This window comes from Pongo abelii, chromosome 10 (genome assembly GCF_028885655.2).
Source record: "Pongo abelii isolate AG06213 chromosome 10, NHGRI_mPonAbe1-v2.0_pri, whole genome shotgun sequence".
In the NCBI taxonomy this organism is placed as follows: Eukaryota; Metazoa; Chordata; class Mammalia; order Primates; family Hominidae; genus Pongo; species Pongo abelii.
Genome location: NC_071995.2, coordinates 218,885 through 244,887, shown reverse-complemented (window position 1 = coordinate 244,887; position 26,003 = coordinate 218,885). Strand labels below are relative to the sequence as shown.

At 53.1% G+C, this 26,003-nt stretch overlaps 1 protein-coding gene and 1 long non-coding RNA gene across 2 annotated transcripts; one reads left to right on the top strand and one right to left on the bottom strand.

The window, feature by feature from the left end:
- The first annotated feature begins 452 nt into the window (after nt 1–452).
- Nucleotides 453–23,361, top strand: SLC6A12 (solute carrier family 6 member 12). Its single transcript, XM_054526636.2, has 14 exons — nt 453–714; nt 5,742–5,876; nt 9,567–9,707; nt 10,592–10,679; nt 11,672–11,804; nt 13,480–13,614; nt 14,403–14,506; nt 14,905–15,029; nt 16,473–16,585; nt 17,093–17,230; nt 18,038–18,140; nt 19,982–20,082; nt 20,704–20,874; nt 22,144–23,361. Exons 1-14 carry the CDS (start codon nt 501–503, stop codon nt 22,285–22,287), a joined length of 1,845 nt encoding a protein of 614 aa, XP_054382611.1. The 5' UTR covers nt 453–500; the 3' UTR covers nt 22,288–23,361.
- On the bottom strand, nt 5,349–6,391 carry LOC112135784 (uncharacterized). The gene is made up of 2 exons (XR_002917017.2): nt 6,180–6,391; nt 5,349–5,800 (listed from the first exon to the last, which is right to left on the bottom strand). It is a non-coding gene; the product is annotated as an uncharacterized LOC112135784 (long non-coding RNA).
- Nucleotides 23,362–26,003: the final 2,642 nt, after the last annotated feature.

Below are 26,003 nucleotides of genomic sequence, written 5' to 3'. Positions count from 1 at the left end.
GTCACTTTGGCCACACCTGCCTTTTGACCCTTGCTACCTCGGCAGCCTTTGATCCCTTCTGACCTGGAGGCCAGAGGCTAGGCTGAGGTCACTCAGCAGACCTCAATGACCTGGGCAGATGGGCTGGCTGGGATGGTGGCGAGCTGTACGGATAAAAACAGACATGCAAATAAAAAGCCTGAGCCTGAGTTTTCATCACGGTTCTACTCCTGAGTGGTCTTGGGCAAATCACTTCATCTGTCAAGGCCTGGATTTCCTCATCTGCAAACTCAGAAAACTAAGATTTGCTCTTAGAGTTACGAGAACGAAGTGTAACTTTAGGTGTAAATGCCATGGAGCACTTGGGAAGAACAGCAATACGCGGACAGCAGAGATTGGGACGGGAAAGCAGGGCTGGCGGGAGCATGTCGGGTTTTACAGCTAATTTCTTCTCTTCCCACCAGGCTTTGGCCCTCGCCATCCTGCCCACCCAGCGGGGCCTCCCAACCCACCACACGGCCATGGATGGGAAGGTGGCAGTGCACGAGCATGGGCCTCCTGCGGTCTCCTGGGTCCCCGAGGAGGGAGAGAAGTTGGACCAGGGAGACGAGGACCAGGCGAAGGATCGGGGCCAATGGACCAACAAGATGGAGTTTGTGCTGTCTGTGGCTGGGGAGATCATTGGGCTGGGCAATGTCTGGAGGTTTCCCTATCTCTGCTACAAAAACGGAGGTGGTGAGTTCACTTTCAAGTAGGCATGGTGGGGAGAGCTGTGCGCTGGCAGCTGGGCAGTGCCTACCTGGGCCCTCCTTCCTGGGCAGTGTGGTTTCTAAAAGGAGGGCTATTTTGGAATTGGAGGACTTGAGTTGGAGTTCCAGCTCCACCACTAGCCTCAGCGTCCCCCTCTGTGAAATGGGGACAATACCTCCCAGGATGACGGTGCAGATGAAACTGGGTGATGGGCAGGACCAGGAAATTCTAGTTTTTAACAAGCTCCTTCATGACTACGTAAAGGTCAGTTGTTGATAGAATTCAGTCATTCATTCAGCAAACTTGATTGCAGGCCTGTCACGTGCCAGACCCGGCGCTAGGTGCAAAACAGAACACATTCCGTGTGCCACACTCCGTGGAAGGATTCTGAGCAGTTGTGCTGTGTCTGCAGCAGGTTGCGGACAAACAGTTCAGCGTGGCCTGTGTCAAACGGTGATGAGTGGAGGGGTGAGGCGTGACGCAGGGAAGAGGGATAGGGAATGCTAGGTGTGCAGAGGGGAAGGTGATATTTCAGCAGACTTGAAGGAAGGGAAGGCGTGAGTGTCGTGGATGTATCCTGGATGGAGAACACTCTGACACAGGGAACGGCAGGTGCCAAGGTCCTGGGGGTGGAAGCAGCAGGCCTGTCTGAGGAGCAGTGAGGAGGCAGGTGTGGCTGGGGCGGAACGAGAGGGAGAGAATAACGGGGTGAGGCCAGAGAGGTCACAGGGGTCACTCAGGCTCTGTTCTGAGTGAGACGGGAGCCACCGAAGCAATTTTGGTTGGAGAAATACCTTGCCTTTGAGTTTTTTCCAAATTAGAGAAACATGATTTTATTATTTTTCAGCGCTGGATGTAAAAATTAGCAGTGGTGGGGAGGGGCCAGATTCCTTTTTCTAAGTGTACAGTTCAGTGGTTTTTAGTCACGGAATGTGCACCCATCACCACAACCTCTTTTAGAACATTTTCATCATCCCTGAAAGAAATCCTATATTCATTAGCAGTCACTCCTCATTCCCTCTCCCTGCCAGCCCTCGGCAGCCGCTTACGTGCGGCCCGTCTCGATGGATCCCTATTAGGGCTATTTCACAGGAATAGAATCGTTCAATGTGCCATCCTTTGTGAATGGTTAGATTCTTTTTTTTTTGCCTTTTGAAATCACTTTTATTCTTCTTGTGGAAATGGTATGCGTTTATTGCAAATATTAGAAACATTTCAGGAAGGTAGAAAGGAATACTCACATTTAGAGATAACTGTTGTTGAGAAAATCCTCCTAAACACTGTTTATATTAAATCTGACCAATATTTACGGAGTGTCTACTGTGTATCTTGCTATGTGTTTTAAACCTTATAGTTACGATCACAAGCTGCTTGAACTGACAACCCTAAGAAATAGCAGTAGGCTTTCTTGGGCTGGCTCGGTCTCTGGTGCTGAGGCTGAGTGTAGGCTGACCCTGGGCCAGAAAGTCAGGGGAGGCAAGATGAAGGGGCGGGTGGTGGTTTCCTTCTTCATCCAGGGCCACCATCTCACGGCATATAGGATGTTAGGGCTGGAGATGGAGGTGCTCAGACTAAGCCCTCCTTTGTTGCAGGAAGATTTGCCCAGGACTGCAGAGGGCCTCGGAACCATTCCTGCATCACGGCACACTCCTCACCCAGCCATCTGGGAGGGAGACAGCACTAGGGCCTGGGAGGCAGGGCCGCGGTGTCGGGCACCCACCCTGCCTCTGTCCTGTCGTGCTGGCTTCTGGTGTGGCTTTGGCCTCTGTCCTGGCCGTGAGGTGGGGTGGAGAGAGAGAGATAAGTACCCGCAGTAACATCATGGAATATCGGATCCGGGTTACCTCTGTCCCAGCCTAACTCTTGGGAAAGACACCCTTTCTTTCACCTTTAACATGAGGGGCCAAATGAGGTTGGGGTCCCATTCTGGAGTCACTGGTCCTTGGGGGTCTAGAAATGTAGTAAAGAAGGACCAGGAATTCATTTTCTCATTTCCAGCAACCTAACGATGGATGGATGTGGAAACAGGACGTCACAGACTAGTCCAAATGTCTTTTATTTTTTTGCTTTAGACTGAACTGTACTAACTCAGAGTGATAGTAAAGTTTATATCAAGCTGACCATAAGGCCTGATTGGCACTTAAATATGATTTTTATTAATATATGCAGGGAAATTTATTGATTATTAATTAGTAAACATAGTTCTGTAGAGAAAAATCTTTCAAAAGAAACAAAAAAGAGTAATAAAATTATTGGTCTAATGAGGTCTTTGGTTATGAAAAAGAGGGGAGCCCCTGAACTAGAAATCACTCATCTCAAAAGAGAACTTTAGGAAGTTCCCATTATCTAGGTTGTGAGTGGTTCAGAAAAGAGTGCGCAGCAGAGGTAAGGCACAACGTAGAGGTGTTTACACCAACCCCAGGCTTTAGGGCACCCTGTCGGTAAAGGTCCCTGGGGACATCACTGGGCTGCCCGTGCTCATAGCCTGGGCTGACACCAAGGAGATGTGAAGCAGGGTAATCTCCCAAAGCAAGGCACTGATAAGAGAATTTGAGGGGAGGGTGTTGGCAGCGTCAGCATTCTAAAAACCCAAGGGTAGAGGATGCCCTAACGCGCTCCAGAACCAACCTCTTCATCTGCGCCCTGAAGGTCCAGACTTAGTGCCGCCCTTTCAGGGAGGACCTGGTCTGAGCGAGGCCCAGCTCCAGGCCTCCTGAGGTCACCCCGTCTTCTGTGGGGTGGAAGTCCACACTCCCAGGTGAGAACTGAAGCCACCTCCTTTATCAGAGGGAAGGACCTCCTGCACACAGGTGGGAAGGAGTCCCGTGGGACACACGCCCTGACAGACATCCTGTAAAGTGCCTTCTGGGGAGGCCTCAGGCCATGTCCCTCTACTGAATGCTACCCCTCAGCCTAGGTCCTGGGACTTCCCAAGTCACTGAAACCTGAGTCAGTGGTGTTACTGGCACTGTGCTGACCAACACTGTAGTATTCCTGGGGTTGGAAAGGCAAACATGGGGTTCGAAGGGACTTTGGAACTCAGTGGAGAGTTACTGGCCTGTTGTGGCTCCCTGGGATCCAGAAGACACAACGTTTTTCCTTCTCCCACATATTGCTGTCAGGAATGCAGATTGGTGCAAGAGTTTTGGAGAACAATTTGGAAATGCACGTTTAAAAAATGTGCGTACCCCAAAGATGGAAACAACCCAATTATCCATGAACAGATGAATAGATAAACAGAATGTGGTAGGTTCACACAAGGGAATATTACGTAGCCTTCAAAAAGAAGGGAATTCATGCTATGACCTGCATGAATATGGAGGCATGCATGCTGAGTGAAATAAGCCAGGCACAAAGAGATAAGTACTGTATGATTACACTTTCATGAGGTACCTAGAATAGGCGAATGCATAGAAACAGAAAGTAGAATCACGCCTACCAGGGGCTGGGGAGAGAGGGGAATGGGGAGTTAGGGTTTAACGTGTACAGAGTTTCGGTCTGGGATGATGAAAAAGCTCTGGAGATGAATGGTGGTGATGGTGGCACAACATTGCGAATATACTTAATGCCACTGAACTGTATACTTAAGAACAGTTAAAGTGGCTTATATTGTGTATATTTTATCATACACACACACAAAGCAAAAAAAAGCGCATACCTTTTGACTCAGGAATTCCTCTACTGGCAATTTGTACTAAGGAATGAAGTAGACAAGCACACGAGGATGTGGACAGCGGTCTTCATTATGACAGTGTTGTGGATGAAATGACCAAAAGTCCAATGATAACATACTGATGAAGTGCACTAGGATAGATACATAGAGTGGAACACTATGCAGCAATCAAAATGATGAGGTACATATGTATTTATTGACATGAAGAGGTTTATGGTAAAAATTTAAAAAGTGGTTATCAAACAATGTATTTGATACATGATTACTTCTCATTTTTGCAAAAAAGAAATACGTGTGTGTGCTTTTAAGAAATCTGGAAGGATATACAATGCTTTTTCCTTTCTTTCCTTCTGTACTTTCTATGTTTTCTACATAATAATATGGATATGAAGTATCAGAGGTATATAGTGTAGTGATTATGAGCTCAGCCTCAGGACTAGACCGCCTGGGTTTGTGCCTCAGTTTCCTCATTCGTGCTTCGGTTTTTCCATCTTTAAAGCGACCTCACTTTTATTATCTGCAAAATGGGGATAACAGTAGGGCTTGCCCCACGAGAGGTTGTTTTGCAAGGACTGTGATGTTGATGAAGCACGTACAAGAGTGCCTGACATGAAGTAGGCACCAAATAAGCTCTCAGCGTTCTCATGGTGTAACACGCAATAATCCATTCACCCTGAGATGAACTTCTCACGCGAGCTTTATGCCTTAGTGACTCCTACTGAAGTGGGTCTCCTGGGCTTGGTGTGGTCTTCAGATTCCATTCCTGTGCAACCTGCTGGATGTCTGTTAGGCCTGGCCTCCCTCTGGCACCTGCAGGTTGGCACCTAATCACATGACAGCCTTGTCTGCTGGGAGCCCCGTTCAGATCAGAACTGGGTGAAGCAACAAACACCCTGAAAATTATTAGTGGGAAAATAATGCTTCCGAGGTGTTTGTGTTTGTTTTCCTCTAAAATGTACCAAAAGTTTAATAAGCATATCAAGTTATACAGAAGCCATGTGTTTATTCCAAAAATAATCTGTTGACTAGATTTGTAAAGCACACTAAGAAAATAAATCGTGCATATATTAGAATTTCCACCTAAGTTTTCATTAATTTCCCTTCCAAGGCCTTTCTCATTCTGTGTAGGGTTCAGATCAGAACATTCCCACCTGTAGCTGCCTAACACTCAGGACGGCTTGCAGACAGGAGGAGGCCGATTGGGCCCTTGGGAAGTGTCAGCAGGGAGATTAAGAACAGGATGGTGGAGGGCGGGTTTGTTGGGAGAGGAGGGTCTGAAAGGATGGAGGCTGAGGAAGAGCCCGGGTGTGGCTCAGCCCTGCCTCTCTCTCTTCTGCAGGAGCCTTCTTCATCCCCTACTTCATCTTCTTCTTTGCCTGCGGCATCCCGGTGTTCTTCCTGGAGGTGGCGTTGGGCCAATACACCAGCCAAGGGAGTGTCACAGCCTGGAGGAAGATCTGCCCCCTCTTCCAGGGTATGTACCCTCCCCCACCTTCCTCTTCATGGGGCTGCCATCTTGCCTGCATCCCCCCATTGTCTCTCCCTTCCTACCCAATCCTGTGCCAAGTGCAGAATCAGGCTTCATGGGTCGGCTGGAGAGAGCCCGGTGGGGAAACGCTGCCTTCCGAGCAAGCTGGGACGCTTAGCACTGATGGGGGGGAGGTGGGGGAGGCCAGTTTGGTGCTGATGCCTCTTGGGGCAACCATGGGACCCCTGCAGGGGCAGAAGTGAGGGGCTGGAACTGAGTGAAGCTTGGCTTACCTATGGTTCTACTCACAGGTTCTGGGTGCTCCAGGGGTGCTGTGCCTCAGCCAGAACACAGTTTCCCCCTGTTCTGCCCTCGATCCCAGCAGTCGTGTAAATGTCCCACTCAGCTGGGTCCTATGCCTAGGTCCAAGCACGCTCACGGACAGCACATGCAGGGCTGGCCTCTCTGGAACACACAGACGGCTAATGGGGGTGCCACGGTCAGGGTGAGCAAACGGAGCACTGGAACAGGAGAGGAGAGAGATTGTGGCTCTTTCCTTCTTCTCCAAGTCAAAGAGGCGGCAGGGCCTGGGATCTCAGCGGGAAGTGTGTGCGCCGGTGCCATGCTGGTGGGAGGCCCGGGCTGCCCTTGCTGCCCTCGCTGCCCTCCGCCCTCCGCCCTCCGCCGGCCTAACCGCGCTCCCCTCTCCGGGAGCTGCGCACATTGGCTCGAGGCGCCCCCTGCGCTCGCACACGCTCCCCCGCAAGCCGCACGGTGGCCACCTTCGTCACCCAACGCCACCCAACGCCACCTTCTCCACCCAACCCACCCAACGCCACCTTCTCCACCCAACCCACCCAACGCCACCTTCTCCACCCAACCCACCCAACGCCACCTTCTCCACCCAACACACCCAACGCCACCTTCGCCACCCAACACCACCCAACGCCACCTTCTCCACCCAACCCACCCAACGCCACCTTCTCCACCCAACACACCCAACGCCACCTTCGCCACCCAACACCACCCAACGCCACCTTCTCCACCCAACCCACCCAACGCCACCTTCTCCACCCAACCCACCCAACGCCACCTTCTCCACCCAACCCACCCAACGCCACCTTCTCCACCCAACGCCACCTTCTCCACCCAACCCACCCAACGCCACCTTCGCCACCCAACGCCACCTTCTCCACCCAACGCCACCCAACGCCACCTTCTCCACCCAACCCACCCAACGCCACCTTCTCCACCCAACCCACCCAACGCCACCTTCGCCACCCAATGCCACCTTCTCCACCCAACGCCACCCAACGCCACCTTCTCCACCCAACCCACCCAACGCCACCTTCGCCACCCAACGCCACCTTCTCCACCCAACGCCACCCAACGCCACCTTCTCCACCCAACCCACCCAACGCCACCTTCTCCACCCAACCCACCCAACGCCACCTTCTCCACCAACGCCACCCAACGCCACCTTCTCCACCCAACCCACCCAACGCCACCTTCTTCACCCAACCCATCTGCTCCCTCAGAGATGGGGCCGCCCCCGCCCCTCTCCCAGAGCCCCACCGGAACGCCGGCCCCCGGCTCGGCAATCCCGGGTCCGCTGAGTTCACGGGGGCCGGACGGCAGCGAGCACAGCGCGTTCCACCGCGGCACACTGGCCGCTTGTTTGTGTGTTTGTGTGAGCGTCTGTGTGCGCGCTCTCCACACCCCGCCCGCTCCCCAGGGACCCTCTGCCATCTGCGGGTCCCCTCCGGAGGACGCCCGGGCCGCCCCGACGCCGTTGTGCGGTGGAGACCGCGGTGGAACCGTCCTCGCCAGGGTGGGCTCGCCTGGCCCCAAAGGAGAGGTTTTGTTCCTAGTCAGCATTGATTTTCCAGCCAGGCTGTTCTGAAAGGTCCACAGTCCTTCGTTAAGTAGTGAGCACTTCGGGAGGCCGAGGCAGGAGGATCGCCTGAGCCCAGGAGTTCGAGACCAGCCTGGGCAACATAGTGAGACCCTCCTCTTCTCCCGTCTCTACAAAAAAGTGTAACAATTAGCCGGGTCTGTCTGTGGTCCCAGCTACTCCGGAGGCTGAGGTGGGAGGATCGCTTGAACCCGGGAGTTGGAGTAAGAGAGGGCTAACCTGGCAGGGAAGGGGCGGGGGGTTCTCTCACCCGGGAAACCGGGCCCCAGCCCCTCTCTGCAGGACTCCCGAGCCACCTGGCAACATGCTGCCTTTCAACTGACGGTGGAAAAGATTCCACTTTGTAGAGGTGGGCTGGGGAGGTGTGTGTAAGCACTCCCTCTCCCCCCACCCCCTCCCGCCCCAAATACACTGCCAGGAGACCAAGTGCATCCAGCTAACCACGAGGCTTCACGACAAGTGTTAAAATAGCAGCCAGGTCTCCACCTTTGCTGGCGGTCTTGCTGCTTGCTAGCTTCTGGTGAGATGGCGCTAGGTGCTGACTCAGGCTCCTGAGTTCCTGACGCAGGGACCATTTCACCCTTCCTTCTGGTTTCTTGCTTTTGCTTTTATCCTGATACCCCTCTGTCACCAGGCTGGAGTGCAGTGGTGTGAGCTCGGCTCACTGCAACCTCTGCCTCCCGGGGTCAAGGGATTCTTGTGCCTCAGCCACCCAAGTAGCTGGGATTACAAGCGTGTGCTATCACACCTGGCTAATTTTTGTATTTTTAGTAGAGATGGGGTTTCGCCATGTTGGCCAGGCTAGTCTTGAACTCCTGGCCTCAAGTGATCCGCTCGCCTCGGCCTCCCAAAGTGCTAGGATTATAGGTGCGAGACGCATTCTTACCAACTTTTCCTACTTACTCCTTCCTTCTTCCAGCCCCTTTTCATTTTACAACCAATACATGGTTGTTGTAGAAAAACTAGAAAGTGCAAATAGCAAAAAAAAAAAAACAAAAAACCCAGAAACTTGAAAATGTTATCTGAAATCCTACCACCTAGAGAATCACTTGCTAATTCTTTTGGGTGAAGATCCTTCCAGAGCTTTTCTCATGAAAAAAAATATATGTTCAAATATATATTACAAAGATGGGAGAATGCATAGGGTAATGTCCTGTAACCTGTGTTTCTTCCTTAGAAAAATATGCTGTGGGCCCAGTGCAGTGGCTGACGCCTGTAGTCTGAGGCACCAGGACCCCCAACCACTGTCCTCTGCTGTCCCTTGCATCACACCCAAGGGCTCCTGTTCCCTCCCCTGACCAAAGTTCTTACTTCCTCCGCTAGGGCACAGGTGATGTGCCTGTAATCCCAGCACGTTGGGAGGCCAAGGCAGGTGGATCACCTGAGGTCAGGAGTTCAAGACCAGCCTGGCCAACATGGTGAAACCCCGTCTCTACTAAAAACACAAAAACTAGCTGGATGTGGTGGCACATGCCTGTAATCCCAGCTACTCAGGAGGCCGAGGCAGGAGAATCGCTTGAACCCGGGAGGTGGAGGTTCCAGTGAGCCGAGACTGTGCCACTGCACTCCAGCCTGGGCAACAGAACAAGACTCCATCTCAAAAAAAAAAAAAAAGAAAGAAAAATATGCGATGAATGGCTTCTCATGCCACTGGATAAACCCCAGTGGTTCTCTTTGTGTAGCACCCAATACCCTTGTCACCTCAACTGGCAGCTTCTGTGCGACTTTTTTGCTAACATTGATCTCTCCTGTCCCTCCCCACCTCTCCCCCACTCTGGAAGGCATTGGTCTGGCGTCTGTGGTCATCGAGTCATATTTGAATGTCTACTACATCATCATCCTTGCCTGGGCTCTCTTCTACCTCTTCAGCTCCTTCACCTCTGAGCTGCCCTGGACGACCTGCAACAACTTTTGGAACACAGGTATCCATCATTTCAGCCCCTGGATGTTGCCTAAAAGGGGCTGGGCTGCGGTGGCTGGTGAGTCCAAGCAACGATGGGGAGGGTAGCAGGACTTGCCTCACAGCCAAGCCATGTGGGCTCCTGGGCCAGCTCTGCTCCTTAGCTCCTCTGTGGCCCTCAGGCCAGCCACTCGGACGAGTCAGTGTGGTTGGGAGAACCCAGAGGGACTGTATTAAATGGCTGCAAGGGTTATTGCCACTTACTCATTCGTGCTCTTAACAAGCACTTACTGGACACCTACTGCATGCCAAACACGGTGCCAAGGGCTGGAGACGGGTACAAGGCTGAGCAAAAGCAACGGGGACCCAGCCTTCACTGTGTTTACAGTCTGGTGGTAAAAACAGACAAATAAACACAACCACTACAAATTGTGATAGGTGAACGAAACTGCAGAAACAGTAGAACAAGGGGAGGGAGAAGTGTCATCTGAGGCCTGAAGTGAGAAAGAGCCCAGCATGGGAGCAGCATTCCAAGCAGGGGGAAGAGCAGGTGCAGGGCCGCAGTCCTTTGGCCCGTCAGGTGGAGAGACAGGAAGTCAGAACAGGCAAGAGGGGAGAGTGCATTCCGTACCAGCCGCCCATGACGGGACTGAGTAGATCTGAAGCCTGGATACTGTCTGAGGTTGGCAGGGCAGCCAGGTGAGCAGCCAGATTCACAGGGAACAAGAGCAGGGGGAGGAAGAGCTGGCCCTATGAGCCTCCTGATGCTCTGGAGAGTGGGGGCTCCAAAAGAAGCTCCTGGGGCTAGGAGTGGTGAGGACCACTAGGCTGCAAGGCCAGAGGGTCAGGGGGACTAGGGTATAAAAGCATCTCTCTCCCCTTTGTCCCTAACCTTGTCCCCAACAGAGCATTGCATGGACTTTCTGAACCACTCAAGAGCCGGCACAGTGACCCCACCTGAGAATTTTACCTCACCTGTCATGGAATTCTGGGAGTAGGTGCTGGGCCCATTTGCCACATGTGAAGAGGCTCCAAGCAGAGGAAATCTGGATGTCTGAGCTGTGCAAGTCTGAATGTCTGGGGTGCAAGTTTAAGATTCTGTGTGTGCTTTCCAGCACCTCCTCCCCCGCCCCACTCCAACCCCACACATCACGGAGGCAGGGGAGAACGCTCTCACATCTACCCACACGGGTCCACGGAGACTCACATCTATCCATCATGTCCACCTTCACCCCCACATCCCTACCTCCACGCATGTGTCTGCCCACACATGTCCAGTGGGGTGCTGGACACAGTCTTCACAGCCTTAGGAGAGCTGAGTGTGCATGTCTCTTCCCGGTGCCATGCTCGGTGGTGTCATGCTGGTAGCTTGAAATTGCCCAAGGCAGGAGTGCTCACATCAAGACATGGGCACACCCTCCACTCACAGACTCACCCTCTCACATGACAACTTACCCTTTCACATTACCTGTGCCCACACTCGTCCACCTACATTCCCACACAAGCCTGCCTGTACACTCTCACACTGAGCTAACCCCCACGTAGGCACCAATGCCCTCACACATGAATGCCCTCAGAGTACCGGACCCTCACACCCATGCACGCAGTTCCAGTACCCCATCACATGTGTAGAAACTAACACACATTCAGCCCCTCCACGGGATACCCACACATTTGCCCATCAACCTGCATATATAAATATCTGCTCTCTAAACGCTCATTTATACATTCCTCATCTCTCTCTCTCTCCATCTTTCTGTACAAGAAAAAAATCTGGGTGAGTTAGAAAGATAAAGATACATATAGGATGATGGTAGTAGTTTGGTCTACGGGAACGTGGCCTGACTGTGGGGGAGGTGGGGAGTGGGGGAAGCCCTGGAATATGAGATCCGTGGGGTCAGCTCTGAGAATCAGGAGACTTGCTGACAGACGCAAACTGTCCCCTTTAGCCTTTCCCCTCATTACTTATTTTTTCCAATCCTCCAGGAGGCGAGTTCTGGGCATCACCTCGGGCATCCATGACCTGGGCGCCCTGCGCTGGGAGCTGGCCCTGTGCCTCCTGCTCGCCTGGGTCATCTGCTATTTCTGCATCTGGAAGGGGGTCAAGTCTACAGGCAAGGTGAGATGTCCTGCTTCCTGGAAAGCTATGGGGACACTTGAGGGGGACCCTCTGGAGAATTGATTTCTATTAAGAAACTACGCTTCCTGAGCAGTGCAGGGGAGATGCATAGTGAGAACAGGGGGAGCCACAGAAAGGCGGAGCTTAGCTCAATGCAAGGAAAGTCTTTCTTTTTCAATACGATTTTAAAAGTCCGGTTTACATAAGAATATTCAGGGCGGCTGGGCGCGGTGGCTCACGCCTGTAATCCCAGCACTTTGGGAGGCTGAGGCGGGTGGATCACGAGTTCAGGAGATCAAGACCATCCTGGCTAACACGGTGAAACCCCGTCTCTACTAAAAATACAAAAAATTAGCCGGGCGAGGTGGCGGGCACCTGTAGTCCCAGCTACTCGGGAGGCTGAGGCGGGAGAATGGCGTGAACCCCGGGGTGCGGAGCCTGCAGTGAGCCAAGATTGCGCCACTGCACTCCAGCCTGGGCGACAGCGAGACTCCGTCTCAAAAAAAAAAAGAATATTCAGGGCAAATTAGAAACAGAAAAGTCCCATTGTTGGAGCTAATCACTGCTGGCAGGTTGGCACTGCTAATCTCTGTTCATTTTTGCTGTGTTGCCTTCTGGTTTCTCTCATATGTATGTGTGTGTGTCTGTATCCGTTAGGTGTGGCTATGACATCATTAGGATCACACGCTCTTATGACTCACTTGTTGTTGTATTTAACAACATAGCAAGATAATTTTGAGTTTGAATTAGCAAACAGAACTGTCTTTGAGGTGGTGAGTTTCCAGTCATTGAAGGGGTTCCCACCAAGAATGGGCAACAATGGGCTTGTCACATAGAGAGAATTCAGATTTGAGCATTATTTCCAACCCAGAGAGCCGGAGACTGTGCTTCATGCCTTTTTAAAGCCAGGAGTGCTCAGTAAATGGGCTTCTCTGCTTGGCCATACACTGAGTCTGTTCCCGCAGCAGCCTTTCCCCTCCCTGAATTGTAACAAGTTGGTAATAGGGATGATGAAAGTGGTCATCGTAGTAATAACAGCACAGGCAGTATCACTGCTGCCACCCAGGGAAGGAGCTGAGTTTGCTTAGTGGCAGAGTAGAACACCCCAGAGCTCCGGCCACCGCTGCTCCCCCAACCATTAGCCTGGGAAAGTACAGTCTAACTTTCCCCACAGATCACTGTGCAAATCTGGTCACCTGGGTCACCAGGGGGCAAGGAGAGAACAGCCAGGATAAAGGATTAAGAAAGACCAGATTCTGGACTTTAAATTAGTCTTTGCCCTGATTTGATCATTACACATTATATACATGTACAGAAATACCACTCTTTTTCATAAATATGTACAGATTATGTACATATGTACATGTTGACTAAAAATAAGAGGAAAAAATGGTCTTGGAAAGGTTATGGGCTGGAAGCCTGTACCCTGCCTCCCCCCTGTCTTCCTCCTCCCCTCCCCACCCTTCCCCTGCTGATGTGTATCTCACACCCTGTGGGGAGCACGGACCCACTGGAATGTGTAAAGGGAGGTGTGGAAAGTTTCTTGTGTTTAGCCCCTCTCAGCTGTCTCTGAGGCTGGGATTGAGCTCCATGTGACTCGAGCTGCCTGTGGGGCGTGGCCGGAGGGCCACTGCATCCCCACCAGGAGTGACCTTGGCCTGCCCCCCACTTCCAGGTAGTTTATTTCACAGCCACGTTTCCGTACCTGATGCTTGTCATTTTGCTGATCCGAGGTGTCACCCTTCCCGGAGCCTACCAGGGCATCATCTATTACTTGAAGCCAGATTTGTTCCGCCTCAAGGACCCTCAGGTATGTACCGTGCTGGGACCACTTCCCCAGGTGCCTTCCCCACCCAGCCAAGTCTGTAGTTTTGAGAGTCTTGTATTGCTTTTTCCTTGGTTTAAAAGCAATAGATGCCCACTGGAGAAAAATTAGAAAATATGGAAGAAAGCTATAAAAAAGAAACTAAAAATCTCTTGTAATTCCACCACTCAAATATAACTTTTTTTCTTAAACAAATTTTTTTTCTCTTTCTTAGAGACAGGGTCTGGCTCTGTCCCCCAGGCTGAAGTGCAGTGGCACCATCATAGCTCACTGCAGCCTCAACCTCTTGGGCTCAAGGCATCCTCTCGCCTCAGCCTCCTGAGCAGCTGGGACTGCAGGCATGAGCCATGGTTCCTGGGCATTTTATCTTGATATTTTGATGAAGCAGCCTCTTTGTCCCCAGGTCATAGTTGCTTAAGACACTATGTATAGAGATCTTAGTTGAATGAGACAAGTGACTCCTAGCTGTGTCCTGCAGATAGGCCTTGGGTGCAGCCATGGTTTGTAGATTCCCCTGGAGAAATCCAAGCAACACACATGTATTTGGTCCTCACTAAGTGCCTACAGAACCAAACCGAAACTGGGCCCCACTGGGGAGGATATCACCATGGAGACAGGAGGGCGCACTCAGGGAGGGTTGGGATACAAGAGGGAAGCACTCAGGGAGCGCTGAGGGGCCAGGCTGGTGCTGCAGGGGACGGGTCTGGATCTCGGGTCACCCTGGCTCTGGGCCCTGGGGGCTGCCTCTACCTCTTTCTTGGGGTTTTGTGTAGGTGTGGATGGATGCGGGCACCCAGATCTTCTTCTCCTTTGCCATCTGCCAGGGGTGCCTGACAGCCCTGGGCAGCTACAACAAGTACCACAACAACTGCTACAAGTGAGAACAGCGTGGGCCGGGGTGGGGCGGAGGAGGGCTGGGGCCTGGGGGTGGGCTCTGGGCAAAGACCCATAGTCTCTGGGCCCAGACCTTCCTTATTCATTATACGTTGTATCAGACTGACCTTGTGGGTTCCTTTCCCAGACTAAATGTCTTTCTTCTTCCTTTTCTCTGTCACTTCTCTCTTTGTTGTCTGCCACCTGATTTTTGTCTTTTTCTTCTACTGTCTTCTTCCCATGCTGTCTTCCCTTCCTCCCCTCCTCTGTGCCTCCGTTGTCTCCCCCTTCTCTCTCCTCGGTCCCCTCTCACTGTCTTTTGACCTCTCCTCCGGTGACTGATCTCTCTCTCCTCCTCTCTTTTCCTCCCTGTTCCTATCTGCCCTTGCCCCACTCCCACAGGGACTGCATCGCCCTCTGCTTCCTGAATAGTGCCACCAGCTTTGTGGCTGGGTTTGTTGTCTTCTCCATCCTGGGCTTCATGTCCCAAGAGCAAGGGGTGCCCATTTCTGAAGTGGCCGAGTCAGGTAGGTGCCACTTTGCTGTCTGGGGCCTGAGGGGAAGGAGAGTCAGAGAACACACTTCTCTCTTGCTGAAAGGCATGAGTCCCAGAAGATGGGCAACATGATTTATTTATGGGTAATAGGATTTAATTTTAGCATCTGTGGCAGTGCTTAGCACAAAGCAGGGCTTCCATTACCATGAGAAAGAGGAGGGGGAGGATGATGGATCGTAGATGGACCAACACTGGATGGTTGGATGGATGGATGGATGGATAGATGGATGGATGGATGGGTAGATGGATGGATGGATGAATGGATGGATGGATGGATGGATGGATAGATGGATGGACGGATGGATGGATGGGTAGATGGATGGATGGATAGATGGATGGATGGATGGGTAGATGGATGAATGGATGGATGGATGGATGGATAGATGGATGGACGGATGGACGGATGGACGGATGGACAGATGGACAGATGGATGGATGGATGGATGGGTAGATGGATGGATGGATGGATGGATAGATGGATGGATGGTGGATGGATGGATAGATGGATAGATGGATGGATGGATGGGTAGATGGATGGATGGATGGATGGATGGACAGATGGATGGACGGACGGACAGATGGACAGATGGACAGATGGATGGATGGATGGGTAGATGGATGGATGGATGGATGGATGGGTAGATGGATGGATGGATGGATGGATGGATGGGTAGATGGATGGATGGATGGATGGAAGGATAGATGGATGGATGGATGGATGGATAGATGGATGGACGGATGGATGGATGGACGGATGGATGGATGGACAGATGGATGGATGGATGGATGGGTAGATGGATGGATGGATGGATGGATGGTAGATGGACGGATGGACGGATGGATAGATGGATGGACGGATGGATGGATGGATGGACGGATGGACGGATGGAGAGATGGACGGATGGATGGATGGGTAGATGGATGGATGGATGGATGGATGGATAGATGGATGGATGGTGGATGGATGGATAGACGGGTAGATGGATGGATGGATGGGTAGATGGATGGATGGATGGATGGATGGATGGATGGATGGACAGATGGACAGATGGACAGATGGATGGATGGATGGGTAGATGGATGGATGGATGGATGGATGGATGGGTAGATGGATGGATGGATGGATGGATGGATGGATGGATGGATGGATGGATAGATGGATGGATGGATGGATGGATGGATGGATGGATGGATGGATAGGTGGATGCATGGATGGATGGATGGATGGATGGATGGATGGATGAATGAATGGTATGCTTCCCAGGCCTGGAAAGAGAAGAATAGTGGATGGAATCACCCTTTCCTCTTAAAGTGCCTGCACAGGTACACACACACACAGTGCTTAAAGAGACGCCTCTTCCCCAAGGGCAGCACATGCCCTGGAGCCTCCCTGACTGTGCTGTGTACCTGGCAGGTCCCGGGCTGGCCTTCATCGCCTTCCCCAAGGCTGTGACTATGATGCCCTTATCCCAGCTGTGGTCCTGCCTGTTCTTTATCATGCTCATATTCCTAGGGCTGGACAGCCAGGTACGTCACTGCAGCCCAGCCTGCCCTGCCATGGTGACCCTCTTGCCAGCCTCTGCTTGTCCTGGCACTACTTTTCCCTCACTCCCACTGCCCTGACCACAAACCTGAGGCCCCCTCTGCTGTCCAGGGCTTTTCCTTGGGGTTGGGGGTGTGGCCTGGAGACCTTCTGGTGTGAAGGGGCCACTGGCTTTGTGCTCCCAGCCTTGAGCCTCTGCATGCATGGATGCTTCCTCCCAGATGTTCCTTCAGCTCAAGCGGCCCAGCCCCAGCTCCTGAGCCCTGGGGACAGAACATATCCCCCCTCTAACCCTCACTGCTGAGACTCTTTGTCATGGAGTTGTAGTTAAGGGCAGGGCTGGCTCACCCCAGGACACCCCCATTTCTTCCCTTTGTGCCGCTCCCTGCACCTTTGCATCAACGTGGATGAGCCAGGGGAAGTGGAGGCCAGGGCGGGTGGCCAACAGCCAGCCCCACACCCTCTCATCTGGTTCCCCTCCTGGCCCACAGTTTGTCTGTGTGGAGTGCCTGGTGACAGCCTCCGTAGACATGTTCCCTAGGCAGCTCCGGAAGAGCGGGCGGCGCGAGCTCCTCATCCTCACCATCGCTGTCACGTGCTACCTGATAGGGCTCTTCCTGGTCACCGAGGTGAGCTGGGGCCGCTGGCCTGCAGGCCAGGCTCCTGGGGAAGGAGCCATGGGGGGCACTGCTGACCCTTCTCAGAGCCTCACTTTTCTTATCTGCTGACGAGGGGTGTGGATGCCTGCCCTGCCTCTCCACAGTGAGGTTGTAGGGACCACACAACATGCATTTGTGAGGTCTCTTTTGGTTGCAGGTGACAGAAACCAATACAGCTGGCTTAAGCAGAAAGGGGAACGTATTGGGTCAGGTTGCTGAAAACCCTAGAGATATCTGGGTTTCGGCATGGTCGGATCCAGCTGCTCTTGTGACACTGTCAGGAATGCTCCTTGGTCTCCTGTGACTTCACTCAGAGGCAGGTTTTCCTCCTGTGACATTAGGGATGGATGCTGGGCTTACCTGTTACTGTCAGCCAACCCAGAGGAAAGAGAGGGCCCTTTTCCTGAGAGTGTGGCAAATGTCCAGGCTATGACTCTTATTCAAGCCTGGAGTAGGAAGAGAAGGATACTGCAGTCTAAAAGGAACAAAGAATGAGGGGGTGTCACTTTCCAGAAGAGGAGATGCTGGGCAGACGAGATGATGTGCGTCCACCACAGTCTCCCAGTGCCCTTGCAGATGTCAGAGGTTATTGTCCTGATGTTGACTGGGGGGCCTGAAGGCAGAGGCAGACAGGGCAAACTCCTTTTAGATGCAAGGAATGGCATCCCACAGTCCAGGCAGGAGTGCACCCCACGTGGGCATTTGCCATCTCTCCGAGGGGTGGAGTGTGTCCCAGCCCTGCACCAGCCATGCCCCAGCTCCACGCTCTCCCCACAGGGCGGGATGTACATATTCCAGCTGTTTGACTACTATGCTTCCAGTGGCATATGCCTGCTGTTCCTGTCAGTGTTTGAAGTGGTCTGCATCAGCTGGGTGTATGGTGAGTGGGGTGGGCAAGCAGGGTGGGAGAAAGACCGTCTAGGCCAGCCAGGGGCAGGCTTTGCCTGGGGGAGGCAGTTCTCTGGCCCTCTGGTTTCTGTGTGTCTTTGCGCTGTTGTCCTGCTTCTTCTTACTGGGAAATTTACCCGTGGCTGGGAAGCCTGGCATTTTCATGGCAGCAGGCAGAGCTGTAATGATGACAAAATGGATTTCCTTCAACAGTGAGAGAATGATCAATAACAGTGCACAGTGCACAGTGTCCTCGATATGGAGGTGGCCAGAGGCCCTTTGCTACTGGGAATCTTAGTCAGAAGGGATGTTTATCGCCACTTAGCCCAATCCTCCACAAACTCCCACACTGCCTTTCCAACAACGAGGTGATCACCCAGACTTTGAGTACTTCCATGGACAGGGAGCTCATTCCTGTGTTTTTGAGGTAGTCTTTTCTATATATGCATTTCTTTCCTATACTGAGGTGAATTCTGCCTTTCGCTGACTTCCGCCAGCAGCCTGGCCCCCTCAGACTGAGATAGCTACCATACTGAATGCTGCAACAGCCAGGTGGTGACTATGTCCTACACCAGGAAGGGGAAGAAGCCTGATTCGCTGAGCCAATGCACGACTGCGTGCCAAGATGGTTGGTCTCACACACTTACAGTCTGTGCAGGGGGAGAGTGAGGCTCAGAGGGGTTCAGTCTCTTGCCTAAGCTCACATAGCAAGCGGAGAAGCCGTCGTCATACCCCAGGTCCCTCTGGCTCCACTGCACCACGTTAGGTGAACCCAGTGCCAATGTCACAAGGCTCAGGGTAGAGGTCCAGTGGGTGCCACATAGTAGGGCCTCAGGAACAGCCATGAGTAGAAAAGACTTTATTTTGCTACCCTAAGCCTTCCCACGTGTGTCCATTCCTCTCCACGGAGATGTTCCTTCCTTCTCACCTCAGGCATCTGATGCCTTCCGGTTTTACCCAACTCCTTTTCAAAACTTCTTCTCAGAGGGGACCTGCTAAACTTGATCACAACAGGTGGAATGGCTGATAAGCCTTGACATGGTCGCTCACCCAGCAAAATATCTGGCTTTTAACTTTGGCTTTTCACAGTCAAAGGAACGACTCTTTAATGGTGTGATTTCATGCATCAGGGATCAGTGGGAAGGTATTTTGGGTGGGAAGGTAGAGAGGCCCTCCAAGTATCTTTACCAATCAGTGATTCTTTACTTCTTAGAAGACTGGCTCTGCCTAGAACTACAGCAAATGTGGAAACCGCAGGAATGAAACAAAACAAAATGAAGCCAGTCAATGTTTTCACTAAACACAAATTAACTTTCTTACCATGCTTTTTTGGGAACTCAGAGGTGGTTCCTCTGGAGTCTGGAATCTAGACCACCGTCCTGTTCCCAGTAGCCCTCTAGCGTCTATGAGTTTTCTATGATGTGCTTGAACAGCGGGACCCTTGTTGTTTCGCTGTTTTGACTTGAACCAAATTCATCTCTGCCACCCAGGTAAACAGGTGTTTGTCTAACCATTGAGCCCCATTTTGGGCTCACACCACTCCTTTGTGGTTAGAACAGTGGGGTCTCCATCACAAGACAGGGAGGCAAGAGACAGCACTGACAAGAGATGGCAGCAGCAGCGTGTGGGGGCAGCCCCTGCCTCGTGACTCAAATGCATCTCATGCAGGGATACAGGGTGTCAGGGAGGCGTCTCACTCACGTGCCCTGTTCCAGTTTCCCTGCACAGGGCGGGGGTGAGGGAAGAGCACAGAGCCAAGTGGGTCTTTCCCAGACACCGGGAAGCTGTTCTCACCCTCTGGCTCTCACACTCTCCCACGCCATGCCTGCTCAGGGGCGGACCGTTTCTATGACAACATTGAGGACATGATTGGCTACCGGCCATGGCCCCTGGTGAAGATCTCCTGGCTCTTCCTGACCCCTGGACTTTGCCTGGTATGTGCCCACCAGCTGCCCCTCTATCCCTTCCTGCCCCCAGAAGACTCCAGAGATGAGGGAAAGGATGGCTGACATGCGGGGCTCTTTCCCCACCTGTCCAGTCTACTGTGGGGCCTGGTCCATTTCCTGTTCTATGTTGCCTTCCCTGCTCTTCTTTCTGGGGCCATCTTATCCACCCATAAGTAGAATCTTGTTCTACTTCCTGCTCCATCCCTTCCTCACAGTGCCTCCTGCTTTTGCCTGATTTCTCAGTGGTTGGTCTCCTGTCTGTCTGAGCTTCTCTTCTGAGCCCCTCCCTTCCTTTGTATCACCTCCTGTCTCCGTCTGTGATGTGAATGATGCTCTTCTGAGCCCCTCCCTTCCTTTGTATCGCCTCCTGTCTCCGTCTGTGATGTGAATGATGCTCTTCCGAGCCCCTCCCTTCCTTTGTATCACCTCCTGTGTCCGTCTGTGATGTGAATGATGCCTTGGCCTGGGATTTGCAGGGGCTTTTACTCTTCCACCTTACAGACATGCTGCAGTGCACCTGACTTGTCCTCTGTCCTTGGCTGTATGTAGCCGCGGAGAGGGTTTCAGTCACCCCCTCTCTCACCCATGGCTGCCCCTTCCTTCTCCCAGGCCACTTTCCTCTTCTCCTTGAGCAAGTACACCCCCCTCAAGTACAACAACGTCTATGTGTACCCGCCCTGGGGATACTCCATTGGCTGGTTCCTGGCTCTGTCCTCCATGGTCTGTGTCCCACTCTTCATCGTCATCACCCTCCTGAAGACTCAGGGTTCTTTCAGGAAGGTAGGTGGTGCGGGGGAGAGTGACCTCTTAAAGGAGGGCACTGAGAGAGGCTGGACTTGGGGCAGGACACACAGCTGGGGCCAGGGAGCAGACACAAACTCTGAGTGTGGGGCAGCTCTTCAGTCTCACAGAATCTTAACGAGACGAACTTTGAAGACCAGTCCAGTGGCTTTTCAGAAATGTTCTGAAAAGTCCTAGAGTCCTAGACCTGCAGAATCTGAGCTCCCGTGGATGATCTGGGCAGGCTAACCGAGGGCAAACTGCTGAAAGGTTTAGGAGAAAACTAAGTCACAAACATGAACAGGAAGGTGCCCAGACACAGAAGGTTTACAGACTATAGATTTCCTTGCCCTCGGAAAACTGATAACCAGCAAGCACAGTTCACGCCACACACAGGCTCCTGGCTTCTTAACTCTGCCTGGGGACACATACAAGAGGCTCCCTGTCTAGAGTTTGGGACATGTCCTCCTGGAAGGAGCTATAGCCAATGACCCACAAAGGTAGAAATCTATCTTGCCTATAAGTAATAGAAAACCCAACCTACAACAGTTTTAGCAAATAGGCTTATTTGTTTTTTACATTTCAAGAAGGTCAGAGATTAGGGCTGCTGGTATTTGGTTTGGCTGCTTAAAGAGGCCCTTAGGGACCAGACTTTTCCTGCATTTCTACACTTCCATCCTGGGCATGCTGTGTTTTCATCATCATGTTTATCGCCTCATGGTCACAAGAAGGCTGTCATGATTCCAGTCATCACATCTGCGTTTAAGGCAAGAAGAAGGAGGGAGCAGATGGTACCAATAACAACAACAACAACAGTCATACCAGTACCACTGATAAGAAGAAAAATAATAGATACTTATTGAGCACATAATAGTAATAATAACAATAATGACAATAACAAAAATAGATATTTATTGATCACTTACTCTATGCCAAGCACTGTTCTGTGAGGTGTGTTCTACCATTATTCTCAATTTACAGGTAAGAAAATTGAGGGGGATTAAATTAACAGAGGGGTTAAGTGAGCAGCCTTACATGGCGCAGGTCAGTAGCAGAGCCAGGACTGGAACCCAGGCAGTGCACGCTTGTTCGTAGTCACGGTATTATTGCCTCCCTTCTCACCACAAACGGTTCATTCATTTACTCACTCATACTGTGCGGTGCTGGCCATGTGCTCCACTCTGGGCTGGGCCCTGGGGATGCACATGTGAGGAACCTTCTGTGCCTCCCTCACCAACAGCTCCAAATCCCTGCCTCTTCTCTCCACAGCGCCTGCGTCAGCTCATCACCCCTGACTCCAGTCTGCCACAGCCCAAACAACATTCCTACTTGGATGGCAGTGCTGGCCAGAACTTTGGGCCCTCCCCAACAAAGGAAGGACTGATAGCCGGGGAGAAGGAGACCCATTTGTAGGGCGTGGCCAGAGGCCAGACGGCTCCTAAGCCGGGAACCTAGGTCAGGGCCACCCTCCATTCTCAGCAGACAGCCTCTGCCTCTGTCTCCTGCCACAATCCTGCTGGGAACCTCTGGAGAGCCACAGGCACCCCCAGCTGGAGGCCAGACTCCTCTCTTGTGCTAGCTGGAGCAGCTCCTTCCCCTGTGCTGATAACACCACCACTGGGACGTGCCATGTTGGGATGCCACTCCCTGTGGGAAGGCACCATCGTTTTTATAAAGGGGGGGTCTTTTTGGAGGCCGCCATCTGATTGTAACACCTCGAGTTATGAGGACTCCGCTGTGGGGATGCCTCTTGTTAGAGCTTACTGCATTTGTACATGGGGAGAGGAGCTATAATTGGAACGCACACTGCCGTCCAATGTGGAGAGCCTGATGGGACAATACCCTGTTGGAAGTGACAACTGAGCACACTGTGTTGGATCGGAGGTTCCGTTAGGGGATTCTTCCTTAGGCTTAACGACAGAGGCAAGCCTTTCACATGCTGTCAGCCTGGAGTTTCCTCTGAGTCTCTCATGGCATCTCCAGCTCCCGCCCTAGTTCCACACTGTTCTTGCAGTGTTTCATCAACTCCTGGAGCATTGGAATGGAAGGGGCTTAGGAGATGATTCCTAGACTTCACAAACACTCGGCATGCCTCCCTGTACTGTCCGTTCCTCTGCCCAAGGCCGACATTGCTAACTGATCACAGATTCTTTCCCACCTCACAATCCTTCCGAATGTGCTCCAGGCAGCACCATTTGCCATCCTGCTTCTAACGCAACCCCCTGACTTCATGGATGAGGAACCTGGAGACCAAAGAGACAAAGGGACTTTTTCAAGTTCACATGGCTTCTTGGGGGCCAGAGATATGACTAAAACCTTATCTCCTTGTGCTCGGGCCAGTGTCTTCCCATTAACCCCCCTGCCTTAGTTAACAAGTGTGTATGGATTGCCTGCCATGTGTGCTGGTGTCCTTTGCCTTGCTCCGTTTCTGTTGAGCTGTGCCTCTTGGGGTGGGGGAAGAGAGGGCCCCTCTGTTGGAGGTGGTGAGGAGCTCCCCAGACTGGCGCCCCCGCCTTGGTAATTTCTCCATCAGCCCATCATCACCTGGCCCGACGTCCTCCCAGATCCTTTTGTTCTTGTCCTTGCCACCTCTTCTTCCCCCACGGAATGCATGGAGTCTGCGAGAGTCTCCCAGTGGGCGGGTGTGGGGGTGCCCTCCTTAGCTGCCACACATGGCTCCACCCCTTTCTCACCCACTCCTCTTCCCACACGCCTACCAAGTCCCACATGCCTCTTCTGTGGCTGGAAGGCTTCCTGGAGGAGGAAGGCAGGGTTTGGATAAGTTCGGTGCTCTTGTGTTCAGAAGGGAAGGGAGGAGAGGGACTGGGGCTGGGGAGGGAATTTCAGGGCAGTTTCCTGGGACAAGGGAAGCCACCCAGGATGAGGGGGGTGATTCGCATATAGATGTCACCTGGAGCCCCCGCCCAGTGGCTGCAGGAGAAATCAGGTCTGGCTGGGGTGAGTTCCGTCCTCGACAGCCCTATGCCACCTCAGGTACTCTTAGCTTCCGACCGCCCCCCTTGTCTCCCGCTGGACTGCTCTGTGCACCTGTGCTCTCGCTCCTTGGACCGGCTAGTGGGGAGAGAAGGAGGCCCAGGGGAAAGAGAAGGAGAGCAACGGCTTCAACCAGATGCTCTCACTCATGAGGCCGGGTCTGGCGGAAAACGAAAAAGGCGAGGCGGGCGCAGCGCTGTCTGCGGCCGCCGGGTGGCAGAGGGGAGCAGCACCGCGTCCCCGCCGCCCTCCCCCGGGGCCCCTAGCACGCGGGCGCGCTCCTCAGCCCGCCCCTGCCCGCAGCTAGTCCAGTACTTCCCGCCGCCTTCTCCCCGCCTGCAAACGCCGCGGCACCTGTCGGCGCTGCACCCTAGTGGGCACGCTTTGGCTCCGGCTCCCGAGCCTCGCTCTCTGCGGACCACACCGCCCTCTTTCAGATTCCCTCGCCCTGCACCAATTCGCCATCCTCTCTGCTGCCCCAGACCCCCTGGCTTCAGCGCACAGCCTGTGCCGCAAGCTGTCTGCCCTGGCTGAGAGCGTCCACAGCTCCTCCCTCCATCGCTCCCATTCTCTGGATGAGTCCAGAGGGATCTGGATGAGTCCAGAGGGATCTGGATGGGGGTGGGGACGGAGGGAACGGGGGGTGCGGGAAAGGGACTTCGGGCCAACCTCGCCGCTCACGGGGACCGAGCCATAATGGCTCCACAACCTGGGCAAGGAGCAACTGTTTCACTCTCCAGCCTGCCCAGAGCACCAGTACAGGTGTGTGTTTGTGTATGTGTGTGCACGTGAGTTCGCGCGCCTGTGTGTGTGTGTGGATGTGCATACGACGTGCGTGCGTTAAGGAGCAGCTGTGGGGTCGTGATTTGGGTTTGCTTTTGAGAGGTGACGGCATGCCGGCAGCCCTCACAGCCCTCGCTCGCTCTCGGCGCCTCCTCGGCCTCGGCGCCCACTCTGGCCGCGCTTGAGGAGCCCTTCAGCCCGCCGCTGCACTGTGGGAGCCCCTTTCTGGGCTGGCCAAGGCCGGAGCCCGCTCCCTCAGCTTGCGGGGAGGTGTGGAGGAAGAGGCGCGGGCGGGAATCGGGGCTCGGCGCGGCGCCTGCGGGCCAGCGCAAGTTCCGGGTGGGCGTGGGCTCCGCGGGCCCCGCCGGCCCGGGCAGTGAGGGGCTTAGCACCTGGGCCAGCAGCTGCTGTGCTCAATTTCTCGCCGGGCCTGAGCTGCCTTCCCGCGGGGTAGGGCTCGGGACCTGCAGCCCGCCATGCCCGAGCCTCCCTCCCCCTCGGTGGGCTCCTGTGCGGCCCGAGCCTCCCCGACCAGCGCTGCCCCCTGCTCCACGGCGCCCAGTCCCATCAACCACCCAAGGGCTGAGGAGCGCAGGCGCACGGCACCGGACTAGTAGGCAGCTCCACCTGCTGCGCCCCTGCGGGATCCACTGGGTGAAGCCAGCTGGCGTCCTGAGGCTGGTGGGGGACTTGCAGAAGATTTATGTCTAGCTAAGGGATTGTAAATACACCAATCGGCACTCTGTATCTAGCTCAAGGTTTGTAAACACACCAATCAGCACCCTGTGTCTAGCTCAGGGTTTGTGAATGCACCAATCCACACTCTGTATCTAGCTACTCTGGTGGGAACTTGGAGAACCTTTGTGTCTGGCTCGGGGATTGTAAACACACCAATCAACACCCTTTCAAAACGGACCAATCAGCTCTCTGTAAAATGGACCAATCGGCTCTCTGTAAAATGGACCAATCAGCAGGATGTGGGTGGGGCCAGATAAGAGAATAAAGGCAGGCTGCGGGAACCAAGAGTGGCAATGTGCTGAGGTTCTTTTGCATGCTTTAGTAATTTTGTTCTTTCAATCTTTGGGTCCGTGCTGTTTTTATGAGCTGTGACACTCACTGTGAAGATCTGCAGGTTAGCTTCTGAAGCTAGCGAGACCACGGAGCCCAGCTGGAGAAACGAAAAATTCCAGACGCGCTGCATTAAGAGTTGTAACACTTACTGCAAAGGGTGTGCAGCTTCACTCTTGAGCTGGTGACACTACAAACCCACCAGAAGGAACAAACTCAAAACACATCTGAACGTCAGAAGGAACAAACTCCGGACATGCAGCCTTTAAGAACTGTAACACTCA